Below are 17,660 nucleotides of genomic sequence, written 5' to 3' on the forward strand. Positions count from 1 at the left end.
AGCCCAGGGCCGAATCTCACGGCCAGTTTCACAGACATCTTCCCCTTCATATTCTATCCCCTCGTGCCCATTGTGCTGCTGATAAAGACAGCATCTGAGGATCTCAAAGCACCCCTCCTGGTAGTGGTTATGGTGTGGCTGCAGGAGAACGGGATTTAAAATCAGAAGGCTCAGCTGCCATCATTTATTACCCACTGGCCCTGGACAAGTAATTTCTTAGCTTCAGGAGCCCAATTCACCGGTGAGGAATCTGCACTACTTCTATCACAGGGGTATCGCGAGGATCAGAGGAAAGAAAAAAGGGAAAGGACCTTTGTGAGAGGAGAACATGATATGATTGTCAACTACTATTATCATCATTAGTATTTGAGTATTAATAATGATAATGGAATAGGATGGCCTAACCATCCACACAGGAAAAACCAAGGGGATAAAGAATCCCCATTGTCCAAATTACCACACAAAATAACTGGAGCTCCTATTTTTAGACACTGAAAATCAACAAGATGGGCCCCCAATTTAGCAGCAGGAGAAGAGACTGGACTGTCCTTGGCAGATCACAAAGCTCTTTCAATGACCCCCACATTCTCCCTGAAATAAAGGACCGTCTTTTAAATGACAATGTTATATGACCAGAGGCTGGGATTTGCTCAAACTTGCACTTGAGGGCCGATTGTTAAACTTTCTGTGGGAGCATTGACACCTCGGAATTCAGCAAATGCTACTAATCAGAGCTTGATTTATTGTTTTGTTCATTGTCTAGTCTTCAGAGAGTGATGGACAAAGTGTCAGTGATGCAGAATAAACTTGAAAGTGGGTCTTGCGGCTTCATTAGTCGAACAGGGAGTGGGTCTATGGGTAAAAGAGGGTACCAGCAGTGCTGGGCAGAGACCTCCCTGGAAAACCCAGACCAAGGGCAAAGGGTCCCTTGGGGACTAAGTGCCCCTCCATTTCCCCCACTCTGAGGTTGGCAGAAGCAGGACAGGGATCCATAACCTGAAGTTTGTGAATTTGTTTTAAAAATATTTTGATAACTGTATTCTAGCGTAATTGGTTTCCTTGGGAATCCTATGTTGTATTTTATTTTGTGCATTTAAAATAGTATTCTGAGAAGGGTCACCAAACGGGTCCATATCTCAAGAAGGCTAAGCATCTCAGAAATAGGGCTTTGAGGGAAAGGGAAGGCACTTCCTATTTACAAGGGACAGAACTGCAGCCATGGGGCCTTTGGGTATCGCAACTGGCAATGAGAAAGGAGCTGGCCCAAGAAAAGCTTTCAGCACCAGAGCTCAGCCTAGGCATGGTGTCTATGACTAGGACCTCTCCTTTAGTGGGCACTGTGGGTGCTCTCTAAAAGTTGGCCCCTGGAGGTTGGGGAGTTAAGAAGGAGGGAAGGGGTATGGTACCCATCCCAGGGTTAGAGGTCACTGATGACACAATTACCAACAACCCAATATTCTGTAGAAGCTACATTTGAAGGACCTGACATTCTGTGCTCTCTCTCTCTCTAGACACAGAGAAAGACTAGACTTGACAAACTCTAGCTTCTTGTTTCCATTCCTTGTTATTTCTATCACCACACCCTGATCATCTTTCAATGGAGTTATTCAGGACTGCCTGAGTATGGAACAGCTGCTTCAGGGAAGCCCCAGCCCTTGAGGAGAGACAGAAGCAGGAGCAGGGGGTCCCCAGGATGAGCTCCTCCTCTCCATCCCCACCCCTCCAAACAAGGCCTGAGAAGGTACCTACCAAGATGTCCAGGCAGGCTGCTTTCAAGAGGGTGATTTGATCTGCGATGGTCAAACTAGTGAAGCCTGGCAGCCTTTTAGCAAACTCCACGATTTTGATAATGCACTTTGTGGCCAGCTCACTGAACTTGTCCCAGAGGCCCAGGTCCAGGCGCACCCGATGATCGGCGCTGGAATTCTGGCAGTGGAAAGAAAAAAAAAAAGGAGAGAGAAAAGCATCAACCAATTCTCTTAGGTTCAGGAAAGCCAGTGCTTGCTTTGCAAATGAAAATAAATACATTAGAAAAGGACGGAACCAGAGGCTGCCTATTAATAATGGGCCAACGTTCCAGGCATTTTCAACCACATTTCCTGTTGGGGTGATGTTGTTTTTAGGCAGTATCTGCCTCCAAAATTCTTGGGATGTTTCATGATTCATCATAATTGATGTGGCCGCATACACTCAACCAACGAGGAAATTTAAACATTTCCACATGGTGTGGAACCTCCTGCTGTGGGGAAGCCCTTGAGAAAGACTTTCCACTAGAACCCCAGGAAGGCTAAAGGAAAGACTGTTCCACACCCTGGAAGGCAAGCTTCATCTAATATTAGGACTGGGGACTTTCGACTCAAAGAATAATGCAGAAGGGCCCATCCTGTAACCCACGACTGCCCTCCAGGAAGGACATTCTGCAGCTGGTGCTAAAGTCTCCTCTGCTCTTTATGGAGGTGACCTGAGCTAAGCTCCCTGACCTGGCAAGGACTCAGTTTTTTCATCTGTAAAACAGGGATGTTGGAATACATGACCTCAAAGTCTCCTTCCAGCTCATTTCAGCCTGCTCCAGGCTGAAGTTTCTTCCTTTTCAAAATGAGGGGGTCTCTTAGCACATGGACACAGTAGGAGCTTAATAAATACTTCTTGGCTTGACTTCCCACTTCAACATTCTTTGGTCTAATGTTTGTTCCAATTTTGAATGACGTGTTCCTATGAATAAATTGACTGCATTTCAATATGAATTCCATTCAAAGAAACATCAGCTTATTTTAGGGCCTTTAAACCCTCAGACTCCAGACGGGGATCACTGAATGCTTTAGCTGCAAAATTAGCTGAGCTCAAATCTGGCCTTGGATACTTAGTAGCTGTGTGACCCTGGGCCAGTCACTTCACCCTGTTTGCCTCAGTTTCCTCATCTGTAAAATGAGCTGAAGAAGGAAATGGCAAAGCCACTCCAGTGTCTCTGCCAAGAAAACCCCAAATGAGGTCAGGAAGAGTCAGACAGGACTGCAATGACTGAATAAAAACAAAAGGAGTGAATACCAGATCATGCTAGGAGGGCAGGTGGGGGTGTCCGGCGTGTTTGGGATGTCGGAGGAGGATGTAGAGCTACCTGCCGCTGGGGCATGACCTTGGGATATTGTAGAACCAGGGGCTGTTGAATGTCTATCAATGGCGCATCTACCCAGCACGCGGATGCGGTAGGCTGAAGGGACGAGATTAGTATTGGAAAAGGAAGGACCCTGTGATTTTGAGCTGGAAATGACCTCAGAGCTCACCAAGCCCCAAGAGGGAAGGGCGCTGTGCAGGCCCAGTCAGGAGTACAGGCAGGAACGGCAATGCCTGGTATGAGCATCGAACGAACTCTGGCTCCTGGATACTTCATGGGGGTTTTCTAGACAATTAATCAAAATGTCAGTTCTGGAATCCAGTCTGTCACAGGGGTGTTTGGGATTCACAGGTGGTTTCTTCTGTGTGAAAGATGTGAAGATGAGTCTTAGGGCAAGAGACCTAGAACTCCAATATCTCCCTGGGCAGCTTAATGAGCGTTGAGCTTGAAGTCCCAGATCCTGAGTTCAAATCCCTGACGGGCTACTTACTGCAGCCCAATTATGTGAGGGCATATACTCTTTGAATTATTTTATATTATTATATAATATTTTATATCTAATGTTTATATAATTTTTATATTTAATTGTATACAATTATATCTGTTATTATATATATATTATTTAAATAATCTATATAGATATATAATGTACACTATAAATAAAATTATAAAAATAGCATATACAATTATATAATTAAATATAACACTGCCTATATTACATATAGAACTTCAATATATTCTGTTACAGTCAACATTTTATATTATACTCAATATTCTATATTACACAGAAATATTATATTTAATTATATAATTGTATATACTATTTCATGTAATATAGAAACATGTTTTATATGTAACATATAGCATAGAATATAGAGTGTATACTAGAATACAGTAAATAAAACAGTATAGAAACATATTCTCTATGAATGAATAGAAACAAATGAATAGAAATGAATGGAAACGTTATATAGAAATATATGATGTATAGTTATACTATATATGACATTATAGAGCATATAATATATAATTTCTATGAATAATGTACTTTATAGAAACATATTTATCAGATATAATTTATATAAAACATTATATGTTATATAAACAAATTTATACTATAAATGTATAATAAAATGTGTTACATTATATAACGTATTTAAAATGTGTATTATATGATACATTTGTAATGTACTGTATATAAAATCTATTATAAAATATGTGTATTGTACAAATTTTTATTTAAATAATATATAAACATTTTAATAAGTAAATATAACTCTGTGTAAATAATACTTTATGCTGTCATTCTGTATGTACTTGTGATGACATGCTGCCACAGAACGTAAGATCGCTAAGGGGAGGGGCGACCTTGAGTGCTGTCTCTGTACCCCCCAGTACCTGGCACATAACAGGCATTTGACAAATCATTTGTTGAATTCAATTAAAAGGAAATAGCACCAGAATCAGGAGATCTTTGCGCTGGTCACACACATTAAGCTCCTCCTGTATGCAGTTCCTCAATGGAGCCCCCAGCCAGACAAACACAAAGCAGCTCTGGCCCATGAGGAGCCCACATCCTAACCTGGGAGACACCGTGTAAGTACAAGGGCCAGTAAGATGTCCCCAGAGGAGGCTGAAGGTGATCTCAGAGGCGTTAGGGACCAGGCTTGAGGGGACCAAGAAAGGCTTCTTGCAGAGGGTGGAATTTGACCCAAGTCTTTGAGAGAATTATAAGGTGATGGTGAGGAGGGCATGGCAGATGGCCCCCACCAAGGGCAGCAGTGGCAGATGAGCAGCCAATGGGCCATTGCGGCTGGAAGGGGTGTGTGTGATGGGGACCATGGTGTGAGGCCTGCCCTATACCCACCCCCACCCCCACCCCTTGGGCTAATTCCCTCTCCTTCCTCAAAGTACCTTCTATCTAACTTATGTGCAGCTATGTTCTATCCTCTCCTGCTTTTACATTCCTCAAGAAAAAGCCCTGCTTCATTCTTGGGCTTTGTGCCCTCCTGGAAGGTGTCTTTTTGTGTGGACCTGAGCTTTCAGGGGTGTAGGGGATCTGCCACTGAGGAAACACCCTCTCCCAGTACAGGGGTGTGCTTAGAGCCCTGGGAGATCAAAACCACCTGCTTGGGTCACACAGCCAAGACAGATGGATCAGAGGCCAGACTTGAACCCAGGACTTGACCCTGAGGCCAGTTGCCTGTCTACCACACACTGCCTGGCACACAGTAAGAGCTTCATAAATGCTCACTAAACAAATGAATAAAGAATGGGAGAGACATCATGTTCCATCCCTGGGACACCTATAGAACCATGTACTGGGGCACCATCATTCACATTTCTCCTCAAAGGGAAGTTGGTTTGTTTCCAAAATGTACAGCTTCTTTTAAAAGCCTTTTCCACTCTCTCCTGGCCTCCACCCTCCTAACACAAACTATCTCTTGGATGGAAGTCACTCCAGTCTTCCCAAATTCTCACTGGATTTCTAGAGGCCAGGCATTGTTAACCTTAATTCTGAAGCCCAGGACATAGGAAATGACAACCTCAAACCACCCCACGGCTGGAGCTCCCTACTAAACTATTATTCTGGACACAGGAAAAAAAATACCTCCTGGAGCTCTCTTGGGATGGATATCCAGCCTCTTGGGATAGAGAGGTACTTCATCCTTCAATAAGCATTTAGTAAGTACCTACTGTGTACCTGGAAGACTGCCAGGTATTGGGGACATAGTGACAAAAAAACCAATTGCCATCAATGAGCTTACATTTTACTGCGAATAGGAAAGGAGGATAAGGTGGGGAATCAACATGGTGGGCACTCTGGTGGAATGGAAAGACCACACAATATAGAGTCAGAGGACCCGAGTTCAAATCTCAGCTCTACCACTTTCTGCCTGTGCAACCCCAGGAAAGTAATCTACCTTCTATGGATCTCAGTTACCTTATGGGCAAAATGAAGGGCTTGGCCTGATGGATGGATGGATGAATGGATGGAGGGATGGATGGAGGGATGGATGGAGGGGTGGAGGGATGACTATTTCCTAAAAACTGAAAATCAAGTTGCACAGATTCTGCAATCTATATTCGCTTCTTCTAATACAGCCGCTGGTGAGTAGGTGGAAAAGCCAGCGTCTGGAGCAAATCCCCCAAATTCGGATGGTCAACCCCTAGAGATAGGATAGAGCAATGATACCATGAAGGGACAGAGAAAATATATACAAAGTTAATTGGTGGGGGGTGGGGAGGGGAGTAGAAGGCAACAGCAAATGGGAGGATGAGAAAAGGCCTCATGGGAGAGATGCATCTGAGCTGGACTCCGAGGTAGGGATTCCTATAGAGAGGTGAGGAGGGTGCGCATTCTAGGCATGTCACCCATAAGAGTTCCATGATGCTGAGCGATGTCATTAGCACTAGCCTTTCCTCTGCCATTAAAAGCTAACAATGGGAACTAATCAAACCAGAATTTTATTTCCCCCCCTCTTTTTTTTCAGTCAAACTGGCCAGCAAGGAAATCCAAGGAGGAAAGTTTATCTAATCTCAGAGACTGAAGAACCCCCACCCGCCATCCTGCCTATAAAAAGGCTGCCATTGGTTTGTCCACTTAAACATTCTTTTCGGGGAGTGAGTATGTATCCTTTCGATTTATTTTATTTCATCCTCAAGGACCTTGGTGAAATACAGTACGCTGGGGGGGAGATAAGATCAAGATGTGCGACCATTCAGACTGTAATTAAATTTAATAGGCAGTTTATCCAGTTCATAGAAAGATGGCACAATCTTGAGCCGCGGAAAGCGGAGCCCCAAGCAGGAAATCATCGTACAATAGGGTATCCATCTGGAAAAAAAGGCATCGGATGGAACCAGCGAGTGTGAACAAAACCTTCATCAGCATCGTATGAGGCTGCTTTATCATGCTACGGTGCTGGCCAGAGGGACTCGGATGCACCTTCCGTGAAAAATAATGCCCAACTGTCTTAACAGAATGTAAATCCGCTCACGATTATGCAAACGGAAGGTAAGAGGCAGTTAATAAAACACAAAATAACTCGGTGTTTTATGAGACTGGCTGCTGGATTCATAGGCCTGGGATGGAAAATCAGTTATATTTTATCTTCCAAATGCCACAAATAGCAAGCTTTTACCCATTTGATGCGGTAATGAAGGCAGAGGCTTCTAGAAAGAGCCAACTTTTTTTTTTTAGCATCATTCTTGGGTAGATAACAGTGAAAAAGGAGGCCAAAAAATGGGAGGGGGTGGGGAGAGATTGGGGGTGCAAAGAGTAGGGAAAGCCAGGCAAATAGTAACACGAGGGGGTGGGGAGAGACTTGGGGGGACAAGGAGTGGGGAAAGCTGGACAGATAATAATGGGAGGGGGGAGAGATTGAGTGTAAAAAGAGTGGGGATATCCAGGCAAATAGTAATGCAAGGGGGTGGAGAGAGATTGGGAGTACGAGTGGGAAAAGCTGGGCAGATAGTAATGGGAGAGACTGGGGGGACAAGGAGTGGGGGAAGCCGGTCCAAAAGCAATAAAGGCCAAGTCCAGGGCTGCCACCAACTGCTCTGCCCCCTCACAATGAAAGAGAGAGGAGGTGGGGGCTCAACTGAAATCTGCTCCTGGGGAGGGGGGTGGGGGCTTGGAGGGCTGCTGGGACCATGTTTTCCAAGCGAACTCTTGCTGAGGCTTCTGGACCGCCCTTCCCAGAATGCCCTGCCACTGCACATATGGCGCCATGCGTCTCCACTACACCCTGGTGGCATCTTTAGCAGCAGAAAAACCCGACCACGCCATGAAATCCAATTAAATGGCCGTTTTTTGCCGCACAAATTGATCCCTTCCTTCCATCATTTCCTTCCTTGGCTGCAATCTGCCGCCTTCCTGAGGAATATTCCTCTTGGAACGAGGTCGTCAGAGAGGCCCATAAACAGCCGTGGAGTCACTTGTGTCTTTAAAATCCAGTTTCCAAAGGCTCCCAGGCGTCCCTGGGCTTGAACCGGGGCTACCTGCTATTGGAGGCGATGAGCTCCTTCCTGGCAGCTGGAATCGGCCGGGCACGGTCTGCTTCTTCCTCTCTGCCACTTCCCTGGGGCCACTGTCAAAGGTGCTCTGGGACCCTCTGATCATTTTCTCCCTAATCATCTCAGGGGAGATGCAGCCAGAGCACCAGAAGGGGTTGTGACCAAAAGCACCTGATGAGGTTCATTTGCTGGGTGCGACAGGGCACTCTTCAGGAAGCAGAAAGAACTCTGATAAAGGGTCAGAGGCAGACGGAGTTGCCTCCCACCCCTACCCCCATGCTGCTAAAGCCATGGACTGCCAGATGAGCAGGGGTCAGCGGCTGAAAACAGCAGGCAGGAAGAAGGAAGCTGCTGCCCTGCGTTTAGTGCTCCCAGGGAGATAATGGATACTTGGACTGCCCTCTCCATCAGACTCCTTGCAGACCTGGAACTAGGGCACAATGACCAAGGCTTTCCCCCAGGCACTGAAATCAGGAGGGCATTTATCAGTGCCCTTCCTTCAGCAGGGCAGAAATAACTGAGTTATTACACGGCTCATTTCCTCCCCTTGGCCTTTGCACCTTGGAGACCCCGAGCCTTGAGGGGACTGAAGATCTCCGCCCTCAGGGTCCTGTCCCAGGGCTTTGGTCCTCTCCTGTGTGTGTGGGGGGGAGGGGTTTGTCCTGGGGGGCTCGTCTTCACTTCCAACTGAATTAGTCTTTCCAAAAAGTTGCTATATGGGTCCATTTCCTGCTGTTTTCCCTGGACATGAGAATCACTCATTATAGCTCTGGCTCCACAGCAAGTGAGAGCTCCCTGTCCTGGTCAGGATCAATGGTTAGACCAATGGCTTGGGGAGCGCTCACCATAAAACCGTCATCATAGATAACATTCACACATAGAGAGAGAGTTCCAACAACCCTGGGAAACAGGTGCTTATTATTATCCCATTTTACAGATAAAGGAGCTGAGTCAGGCAGAGGTGAGGGTCACACAGCTGGTATCTGAGGCTGGGTTTGAATTCTTCCTGCCCCCAGGTCCGGCACTGCCTCCACTGTGCTACCTAGCTGGCTCACAAGCTGAGAGTGGAGAGAACCAAAGAGACATCCAGGCCAACCCTCCCATTTCAGGGATGAAGAAACAGAGGCCTAAACAGATCAAAGTTATCAGTCAAGGTCACCTAAGTCATCAGTGGTAGAGCCAGGATTCAAACTCAGGCTCACCGACTCCAAATTCAGGGCCCTTTCCGCAACACCACCCACTCCGTGTTGGGACTCATTAACGAACCACAGGAAGACTCTACCTAACACAGTCCTTGGCACACAGTGTCACTTGAAAATGTTTTCCTTCCTTCCCCTGTATTTTTTCTTCTTTCCTTCCTCATTTTTCCTTCCTCTTCTTTCTCCCCTCTTTCCTTCCTCTTTTTTCTCTTCTTCCTTCCTTTTTCTTCCTTCCTTTCTTCCCTCCCTTCCTTCCCCTTTCTTTCTCCCTTTCTTCCTTCACTTTCTTTTCTTTCCCTTCCTTCCTCTTTCTTCCCTTTTTTCCCTCCCTCCTTTCCTCCTTCCCTCCCTCCCCCTTCTCTGCTTGCTTGCTTGCTTCCTTCCTTCCCTCCTTCCTTCCTTCCTCACTTCCTCCCTCCCTCCTTCCACTCAATAACATGTTATTCTCAAGCAGGGCCAATCAGAGTAGGGAGTAAGAAGTGGTGGAGATGATGGGGGAGAGGGGATGGAACTATGTGTGTGAGGCTGGTTTGGATGAGAGTGGAGTCCAGAGAGAGGCTGGGCTCATGTTGGGAACGGCTGACAGCTGTCCACGAGGCAATGGGAGGCACCAGAGTTTAGAGTTGGGCAGCACTGAGCCCCAACTACCCTGCAGGGCAGCCCCTTTGGCAGCAGCTGGACAGGGGGAGCAGGGATCCCAACAAGAGCCTGCTGTGACAGCCCAGGTGAAAGGTGATGGAGTGTGACCGTGCAACAAGAGAGAAGGGAGCAGAAGGGAGGGAGGCGGCAGACACCGACATGACAGAGACAAGCAGCTGAGCATTGTCCTGAGGTTGTGAAAGTGGGCACCGTGACCAGAAGGCGGCTGGGCCGTGGGAAGCAGGAGAGAAAGGGGACAGCTTCGGGGCAAAGGGCATTGGCTCTGATGTGGACAACTGGAACAGGCGGTATGGCAAAGTGGACCTTAGCATCCTAAAGACACGGGTGGGCTCAAGGTACCTCTTAGATGCTGATCTCTCAGTGCCCTGGCCCCTCTTGAAGATGCCCAGTGGCAGAGGGAATTTGCTGCCCTGGGAGTTCCCTGACCCAATGAAATCCCAGGTCTAGTCCCTGAGTAACATAAGGCTCTGTTCCTCCCCCCTCACGGCAGTGATGGCCAAACCCCTGGACGTCTTCTCCCTTCCTGTTTCCAAAGACCAAAGTCTTCCTCTAAATCCCATCCTCCCTGGTTTGGTTTCAAACCTAATTTGCAGATATTTCCCACTCCACCCCCCTCCACACTCCCCTCCACACCGTCCCTGTTACAGCTTCTTTCCTTCTCAAATTCCCTCTTCCTCCCTTACCCTTGGTGGCTTTTGTATAATCTTACGCAAATTCCTAAAAGTTGGTAAAAGCTTGTCCACACGCACACAACATCAGTATAGCAGGCCCTAGGCAAGCAAAGGGTGGTGCAGTGACAGACTGGAGGGCAGTGAAGACCTGGATTCAAATCCTGCCTCGGACGCTTAATGCTACACAGACCACGAGGCAACCATTTAACATCTCAGTTTTCTCGTCTATGAAATGAGGATAAAACCACCTGAATTGGTGCCTAGTAGGTTGTTGGGAGGATCAGATGGGATCCACTCTCTGATTGAGCCTGCTTGAGAATAAGCTGCTACTGAATATATGAACGAACAAATGAATGGATGGATGGGTGGATGAAAAGTGCCTCATGAAGTAAAGCTCTTCCAATCTTCTCTATTAATGTCAGATACTAGTATTTAGCCCAAAGCTATGACGACCCGGCATCAAATGAGGCACAGAAATCTACCAAGAACGAAGCTAAGACTGTCTGCTAAGCTATAGGCTGACCTTCACCCAGTGCTGCCATATGCCCTCTCTGATCTAAAGTCTCCCTCCCACGCATAATTCTTGGGAAGTAGCAAAGGTTAATTTTCCAAAACGGTAAAATCCACCAGCCCAGCAACTGCCCTGCCTCCAATGTTTTTCCATTTCCTAAATTTCATTTGTCCCGATGTTCCTTTGGTGGCTCCATGATTTAGTTGGGTGTCATTTTTCTAAGTGAGTTGAGGACCCCTCGGATCTCCATATCTCAAATTCATGAGCCCTAGAGAGGGCAGCTATGCCCCATCAGGGCACGTGATGTGATTAATGGTTTGCCAAGATAAGAGCAGCTGATTGCATGGGAGGAATCAGACTCCTGGCATCAGTGAGATGAGAACCTCATTGAGAGGCCTGTAAAAAATAGCCTGGGCTTCGACCCATCGGTCCCTGAGCCAGTCTATATTTCAAGCACAGAGCACTAGCTCTTAGGGGCTGGGGATTGTTGCTCCCAGGCAGGAGAAGGCAAAACAGACAGTGAAGATGCATCACCCAGGGTTTGCGATGGTGTGATTAGCCATTGTATGAACTGTCGATCAGCCACAGATATGTAACACCACCGGAGAAGCAGAAGGAGCACCTGCTTATTCTTCAAGCAAAAGAGAGTCATCTTGTGCAATGGCAGCTTGGTACTCTGGAAAGTATATCATCTGGGACCCAGGTTCAAATCCCACCTCTGACACTCACTTTCTATATGACCTCAAACAAGCCAATTCATGTCTCTGGGCCTCTGATTCCTCATTTCCGAGTCCATACATTTTCTAAGTCACAAACTAAACTCCTCTCCCATAATCCTTGAGCCTGATTCCAGTGTTCTAACCTTCAGGAGTTAAACCAGGGCAGGGCTATTTTTAAGCACCTGCTACAGAGCCAGGGCTCCAGATAGCTGCTGTCCAGGCTTCTACCTCTCAGTCCTCTCCCCACAGGTCCCATCATCCTGGGACTTGAGCTTGAGAAATTCTCTTCCTGGGCCCAGCTGGCTGCTAGCAAGCCCTGAGTGCAGCAGGCTGCCCAGGGCACGGAGGAAAAAACGAGGTCTGACTCCTGCCATCATTCACACAGCCTCTGCGTCTAGAGCTGAGTCCACGCAGAGCAAGGAGGAGCTTTCTAACAGCAAAGGACATTGTAGAGAGATGCCAGGGCATCTTTCCTTTTCCCTTCTTCCCTTCCCTTTGTAGAGTATCTCACAAAATAGACCATTCTACCCAACATCTCTCTTATTTTAGTTTTTAATTTTTTAATTAAATTTTATTTTTTAATAAAAAATGTATTTTCTCTCCCTCTCATTGAAAAAAGAGAAAAAAAACCCTTGCAACAATATACATAGTTAAGTAAAACAACTCTCCACATTTACCCAAGATCTCTCATCTACCCCCAAGTGCCAGAGAACAATATCATTTTCAGCAGATGACTGGCTAGCTCCTTTCGGCAGAAACCATGCCCTGGGCCCTGGGCTCATGGGCATTTTTATTGATTGTTTTCTGACAGCAGGCACAGGCGAAGACATGGTTGTGCCAAGTCTCTTGGCCAGTGGGTGAGCAATGGGTGCCTTTAAAGCAGAAGGCTTCCCCTGCAGGACAAGGTCACAGGCCCCAAAGGGACGGTCGAGGTCACCTAGCTGGTTTTTGCTCCCAATCTCGGTGCTCTTTGCGAGGAAGAATCATGGCACATTGAACGTTTAAGTGGGCGACGTTACCGTGGAGTCCAGAGACTCACGGGCATGGTTCCCCTCCAAGGACAGAAACTGTTTTGGTGGAATTCTTAGAGATTCCGAGCTCTGACATGCTTTAAGGTTCGAGTATGAACTGCAAAGGGTAAGAAGCAAGTTTTGTTCACTTTTCAAACAGGATACTGACAATGCTGTGTATTCGGGATTAGGCAAATTCAAAGTAAGCTGCATTATAAATAATTTTTGACATGTAAAGCTCTGTGTAAGCATAGCCATTGGCCTGGCTCGATCTCGGTATGTCAGAAAGTGAGCTGAGGAAGAGGACTTGAGTTTGAATCCTGGCTTCACCTTTTACTCCTCAGCAGTCAACAGAATCTCTTGAGAGCCAGGTCTGGAGTTCAAATCCAGCCTCAGACACTGTGTGACCCTGGGCAAGTCACTTAACCTGCCTGCCTCAGTTTCCTCACTGGCAGAATGGGGATAATAATAGCACCTATCTTGCTGTGAGGATCAGATGAGATAATGATCATAAAGTGACATACAGCACATAGTAGGTGCTCTGTAAACGTTAGCATCTGTTGTTATCAGTTATCCCCCATCTTAGTCACCCAGTGTGCAGACTACAGCCCTGCCTCAATGGCCTCCCAGCACCGTATCTGTAAGAGGAGCACCACGGAGGGGGGGTGGCTAGAAGAGGCCAAGCTTGGGATGCTGCCTGCGTTCCCCTCTAACTTTCTGGAATCTGCTTCTTCAGGGCTGAGAGTTACAGAGAGGCCGAGCGGTGCAGTGGGAAGTTGGGGAGAAGACTGAATTTGGAATCCAAGGACCTGAGTTCAAATCCCAGCCCCTGTGTGACACAGGAAGATTTCCCAGGATCTCAGTTTCATCCTCTGTTAAATGGTGGGGGTTGGAAGAGGCGGCTCCCAAGGCCCCTCCCGGGGGAAGGTCGCTGAGCCGGTGATCTCTACCTTAAAATTCTTCAGTGGAAAAAAATACAGAATTCCCAGGCAGGTAGGGAAGTCACAAGACGGTAGGTCGCAGTGCTTGAAAGGCATGTGCAGTAAAGGCATGTTAGCTCAAGGTGACCGAAGCTAGTAACTTTTTAAATCAAGTAATTCATGTTCCCTTCCCTGCCTGAGCATTTCAGAGCTCTCAGAAGATTATTTTCTCTTGGAACAAAGGAATATTGGCATATTCATTATATTTTTGGATGAGAAGTCTGTGCACTACTTCTCAAGGCGGTCCAAAAAGAATTGTCCAAATGCGCAAGGGGCTCCCTTGGGAGCCGGGGGGAGGGGGCAGTGGGGAGGGTCCTCCTCACTGAAATGAACAGCAACAAACATGGATCAGGTGAAATATCAGATGTAAAGTGCTTTACAAATCTTAAAATGCTCCATTAAATGTGGGTAACTTTTTAATATCCTTTAGTACACCCTCTCTTATTTTGTAGATGAAGAATCTGAATCTCAAAAAGGGGAAGTCACTTGCCCACACAAGCAATACACAGCAGGACTGAGATCCACGCCTTTGGCTTCCAAATCCTAGACTCTTTCCATAGACTGGCCTACCCCTCCCTTATTAAGCACAGGATACCCCCATGCCTGGAATGGCCTTCCTTCTCACTTCTATTTCCTGGAATCTCTAAGTCCCTTCCAAGATCAGCTCAAGTTCTATTTCCCCCATGAGACCTGCCTTGATTCTCCTGGTTGTTAGTTCTTCCCCACTCCTGAAATCACTTTGTGTTCGTTTTATAAAAATAGAGGAGGAGGAATTGATTTCTACTTGATTTTTAGTGGGAAACACACTAGTGGGGGCTCATCAGCTCTAGACCAAACTAGAACGTGTGAGTGTGAGTGCTGGGGAGTAAAAACCCAGAGGAGCGCTCCGCATACATTTTTCATTTACTTACCTGGGTACATACTGTCCTCCTCCTTTTCTCCCCCACTCCACCTCCCTTTCTCCCAGCTCCTTGAGGGCTAGGACTTTCCTTTTTGTATTTTTATGTCCTGTGAGTAGCACAGAGCTGTCACAGAGGAGGCACTTCATAAATGCTTACCAGACTGAACTGAGGAAGGATGAATCTGAAAACTGCACCCACCACCCTCCAGGTAGTGCTTGCAATTTGGCTGGAATCCTCCGGTGTGCCCAGGGAAGTATGTGTCCAGAGGAACATGATACGGGATTTGTGGGATGACAATGTAGGTGTCAATTCTGTCCCTACACATGCGGTTTTTACTGTAGTTATTTCTACGATGTATTTCCCCCATAGGGCATTCGTACCATGGTATATCCCACCCCCCAACATGGTTCTTACCATGGTGTATCCCCTCTCCCACCCCCCCACATGTGGTTCTTCCGAGGTGTGTTCCTCCTACATGCGGGTCTTACCGTGGTGTACTTCCCCAGCTGGCAGAGAGATGGGAAGGTTTCTTGGTGAGCTTTCCGGATCTTTTCAGTGAGATCATCCAATTCTGCTGTCATTTCATAGCTTTCTGGGAATTCCTGCTTCGAAGGTTCTTTCTTCTTTTTATTCTTATCATTTCTGACAGCTAGAGAGAAGAAAGGAGGCGGTTCAGGCATCACCCACAGTACTACGGCATGGGGCAATGCAACTCTATTCCCCAAATACTTCCTTCCATTCCTTGAAGTTTTTACCAAGTGAGAGTGCCACGCCAATGCTTTTTCCTGGGAAAAGTCATTTGGCATCCAAGCTGTCATGGGGAGAAAAGTGTGTGTGTGTGTGTGTGTGAGTGTGTGGATACACCTGGATGGCTCTTTAGGTAACAGTGGAATCACCTAGAACTCAGCCCTATTCCAAGGGACTGCTGAAAGAACTTTCCATTCAGAAGGCCTTATTCTAGGAGAAGGGACACTTGTATCCAACATAGCTGGAGTATTTCCATTCCTAATTTTGGACGGTCAAAGAAAATGTAATTTCGCCTGCTTTCTTTCTCTCTCGAAGAGACCTGCTCTCCTTCCCCAGGGCCTTACGGCTTTCCATTTAGAAGCACTCGGTTTATTTCTATAATGAATGTGTTATTACAAGCATAGGAAAAGCTGATTGTGAGATACCCGTGGAATATTTCAGTCGGGAGTTGGCTGCTTAGAGACGATCCAATTACCTGTTAAACAGGTATCTGTCTTCCCAAAATATATGCTGGTTAGAATTACAAACAAGGAACTAACGTTCAGCAAGCCCTCCTGTAGGAAGTTGGCTAAAACTAGGGACATGTGTGGTTTCAGAAGGTGATGGAGGTCAAGGGAGTCGGAGGGGGATGGTGGGTAGAGGGCCAGCCTGGGAGGCAAGAAGATCTGCCCCTGACTCAAAGCAGACCTTGAGCTCAAATCCTGCCTTTGAGACGAGCTATGTGACCCTGGACAACCTCTCACCGAGGTTCTGTCAGCTAGGTAGCCCAATAAACACAATGTCGGACTGGAATCAGGCAGAACCAAGTTTGAATCCAGCTCCAGACTCTTAGTAGCTTAGTAGTTGCTTGCCTCAGTTTACTTAACTGTAAAATAGGGATGATAATAATAGCACCTCCCTAGAAGGGTCATTGTGAGGATAAAATAAGATTGAGTTTCTGGCCTATTAAACCCCCCTGATCATTTTCAGACTAACTGCTCTCTGACCTTGGTCCTCCATCTTGCAATTAGGAAATTAGTTATTTGTCCCTCAGTGTAAGACTTTACATTTATCCTTACTGAATTTTATAATGTTCTTTTTGGGTCCAGTGTCCATCACCAGAATATTAGCCTTCTCCTGGCTTTGGGTCATATGAAAATCTAATGAGCATGCCTCTATACCTTTATTCATGGTCACTGATAAAAACGTGAAGCAGAAGCATCTGACCAACTACAGACCTCAGGGTTTCTCCACTGGAGACTGGCTGCCAAGTTGACATCTAGCCATTAGCAACACCTCTGAGCCCAGTTTTGAATTCATCTAATTATACTTTTGTTCCATCCCTCCTCTCTCCATCTTCTCCACAAGAACAGAAGCCTTGCTAAAACCCACATTCACAAGGTCCACAGCATCCCTTTAATCTGCTGATTTAATATCCAAAAACGAAATGAGGCTAGTTCAGGGGTGGGGGACCTCTAGGTCCTCAAGTGTGGCCCATTGACTGAATCCAAGCTTCACAGAACAAATCCCCATAATAAAAGAATTTGTTCTACAAAACTTGGACTCAGTCCTGCAGGTTCCCCACCCCCAGGTTAGTTTGATCTGGTCTGTTCCATGGGAGGTCTTTGTCATCACTGCTTCTCACATAGGTCTTGAGGAAAAACAAAGATTTGAAACCATGTCTTCCAAACCCAAATCCAGCCTTCTTACAGGAGCCTCACCTTTCTATCTGATCTGAGAGCAGGGTTTAAAAACATTCTTAGTGACCAGTCTGGTTGCCTACGACCAGCTCCAGGATCTCTCCCCGACCGTCGCCACCCTCAATAAAGCACGTTCTCATTGTGATTGTTCCCCGAGATAAAAGGACTCCTCAGAATATTGCACAAACTTCCACACGAGGACTGTAATTTGTCAGACACGAAGCCCTGTTCACTGCTGGGCTCATTAGCTTAGAGCTGCTCACGGCATAAACATATTCTGTGTGCCAGGCTTACAAGGGGCTGCCAAGTATCACCAGATACAAGGAGAGGATTCATGTGGGGATCCTACGACCAGGTGGCTGCAAAGGTTTCTCCTGCCTCTGCTGCTTCCCTTGGCTTTCTGCTGATGTCCAGGCCTCTCAGAAGGACTCATGGCCCGGGATCAATGACG

The 17,660-nt window shown here is 46.6% G+C and overlaps 1 protein-coding gene across 1 annotated transcript in view; it reads right to left on the minus strand.

Annotated features, from left to right (window-relative positions):
- The window catches only part of RARB (retinoic acid receptor beta), a 179,412-nt gene that overhangs the window by 15,483 nt on the left and 146,269 nt on the right, over positions 1–17,660 (minus strand). Inside the window, exons 4-5 of the mRNA XM_036761151.1 lie at positions 15,272–15,432; positions 1,750–1,926 (exon numbers count right to left, since the gene is read on the minus strand). Of these exons, the coding sequence (XP_036617046.1) occupies positions 1,750–1,926; positions 15,272–15,432 (338 nt within the window). The remainder of the gene's footprint in view (positions 1–1,749; positions 1,927–15,271; positions 15,433–17,660) is intronic.

Source organism: Trichosurus vulpecula, chromosome 5 (genome assembly GCF_011100635.1).
Source record: "Trichosurus vulpecula isolate mTriVul1 chromosome 5, mTriVul1.pri, whole genome shotgun sequence".
NCBI classification, from domain to species: domain Eukaryota; kingdom Metazoa; phylum Chordata; class Mammalia; order Diprotodontia; family Phalangeridae; genus Trichosurus; species Trichosurus vulpecula.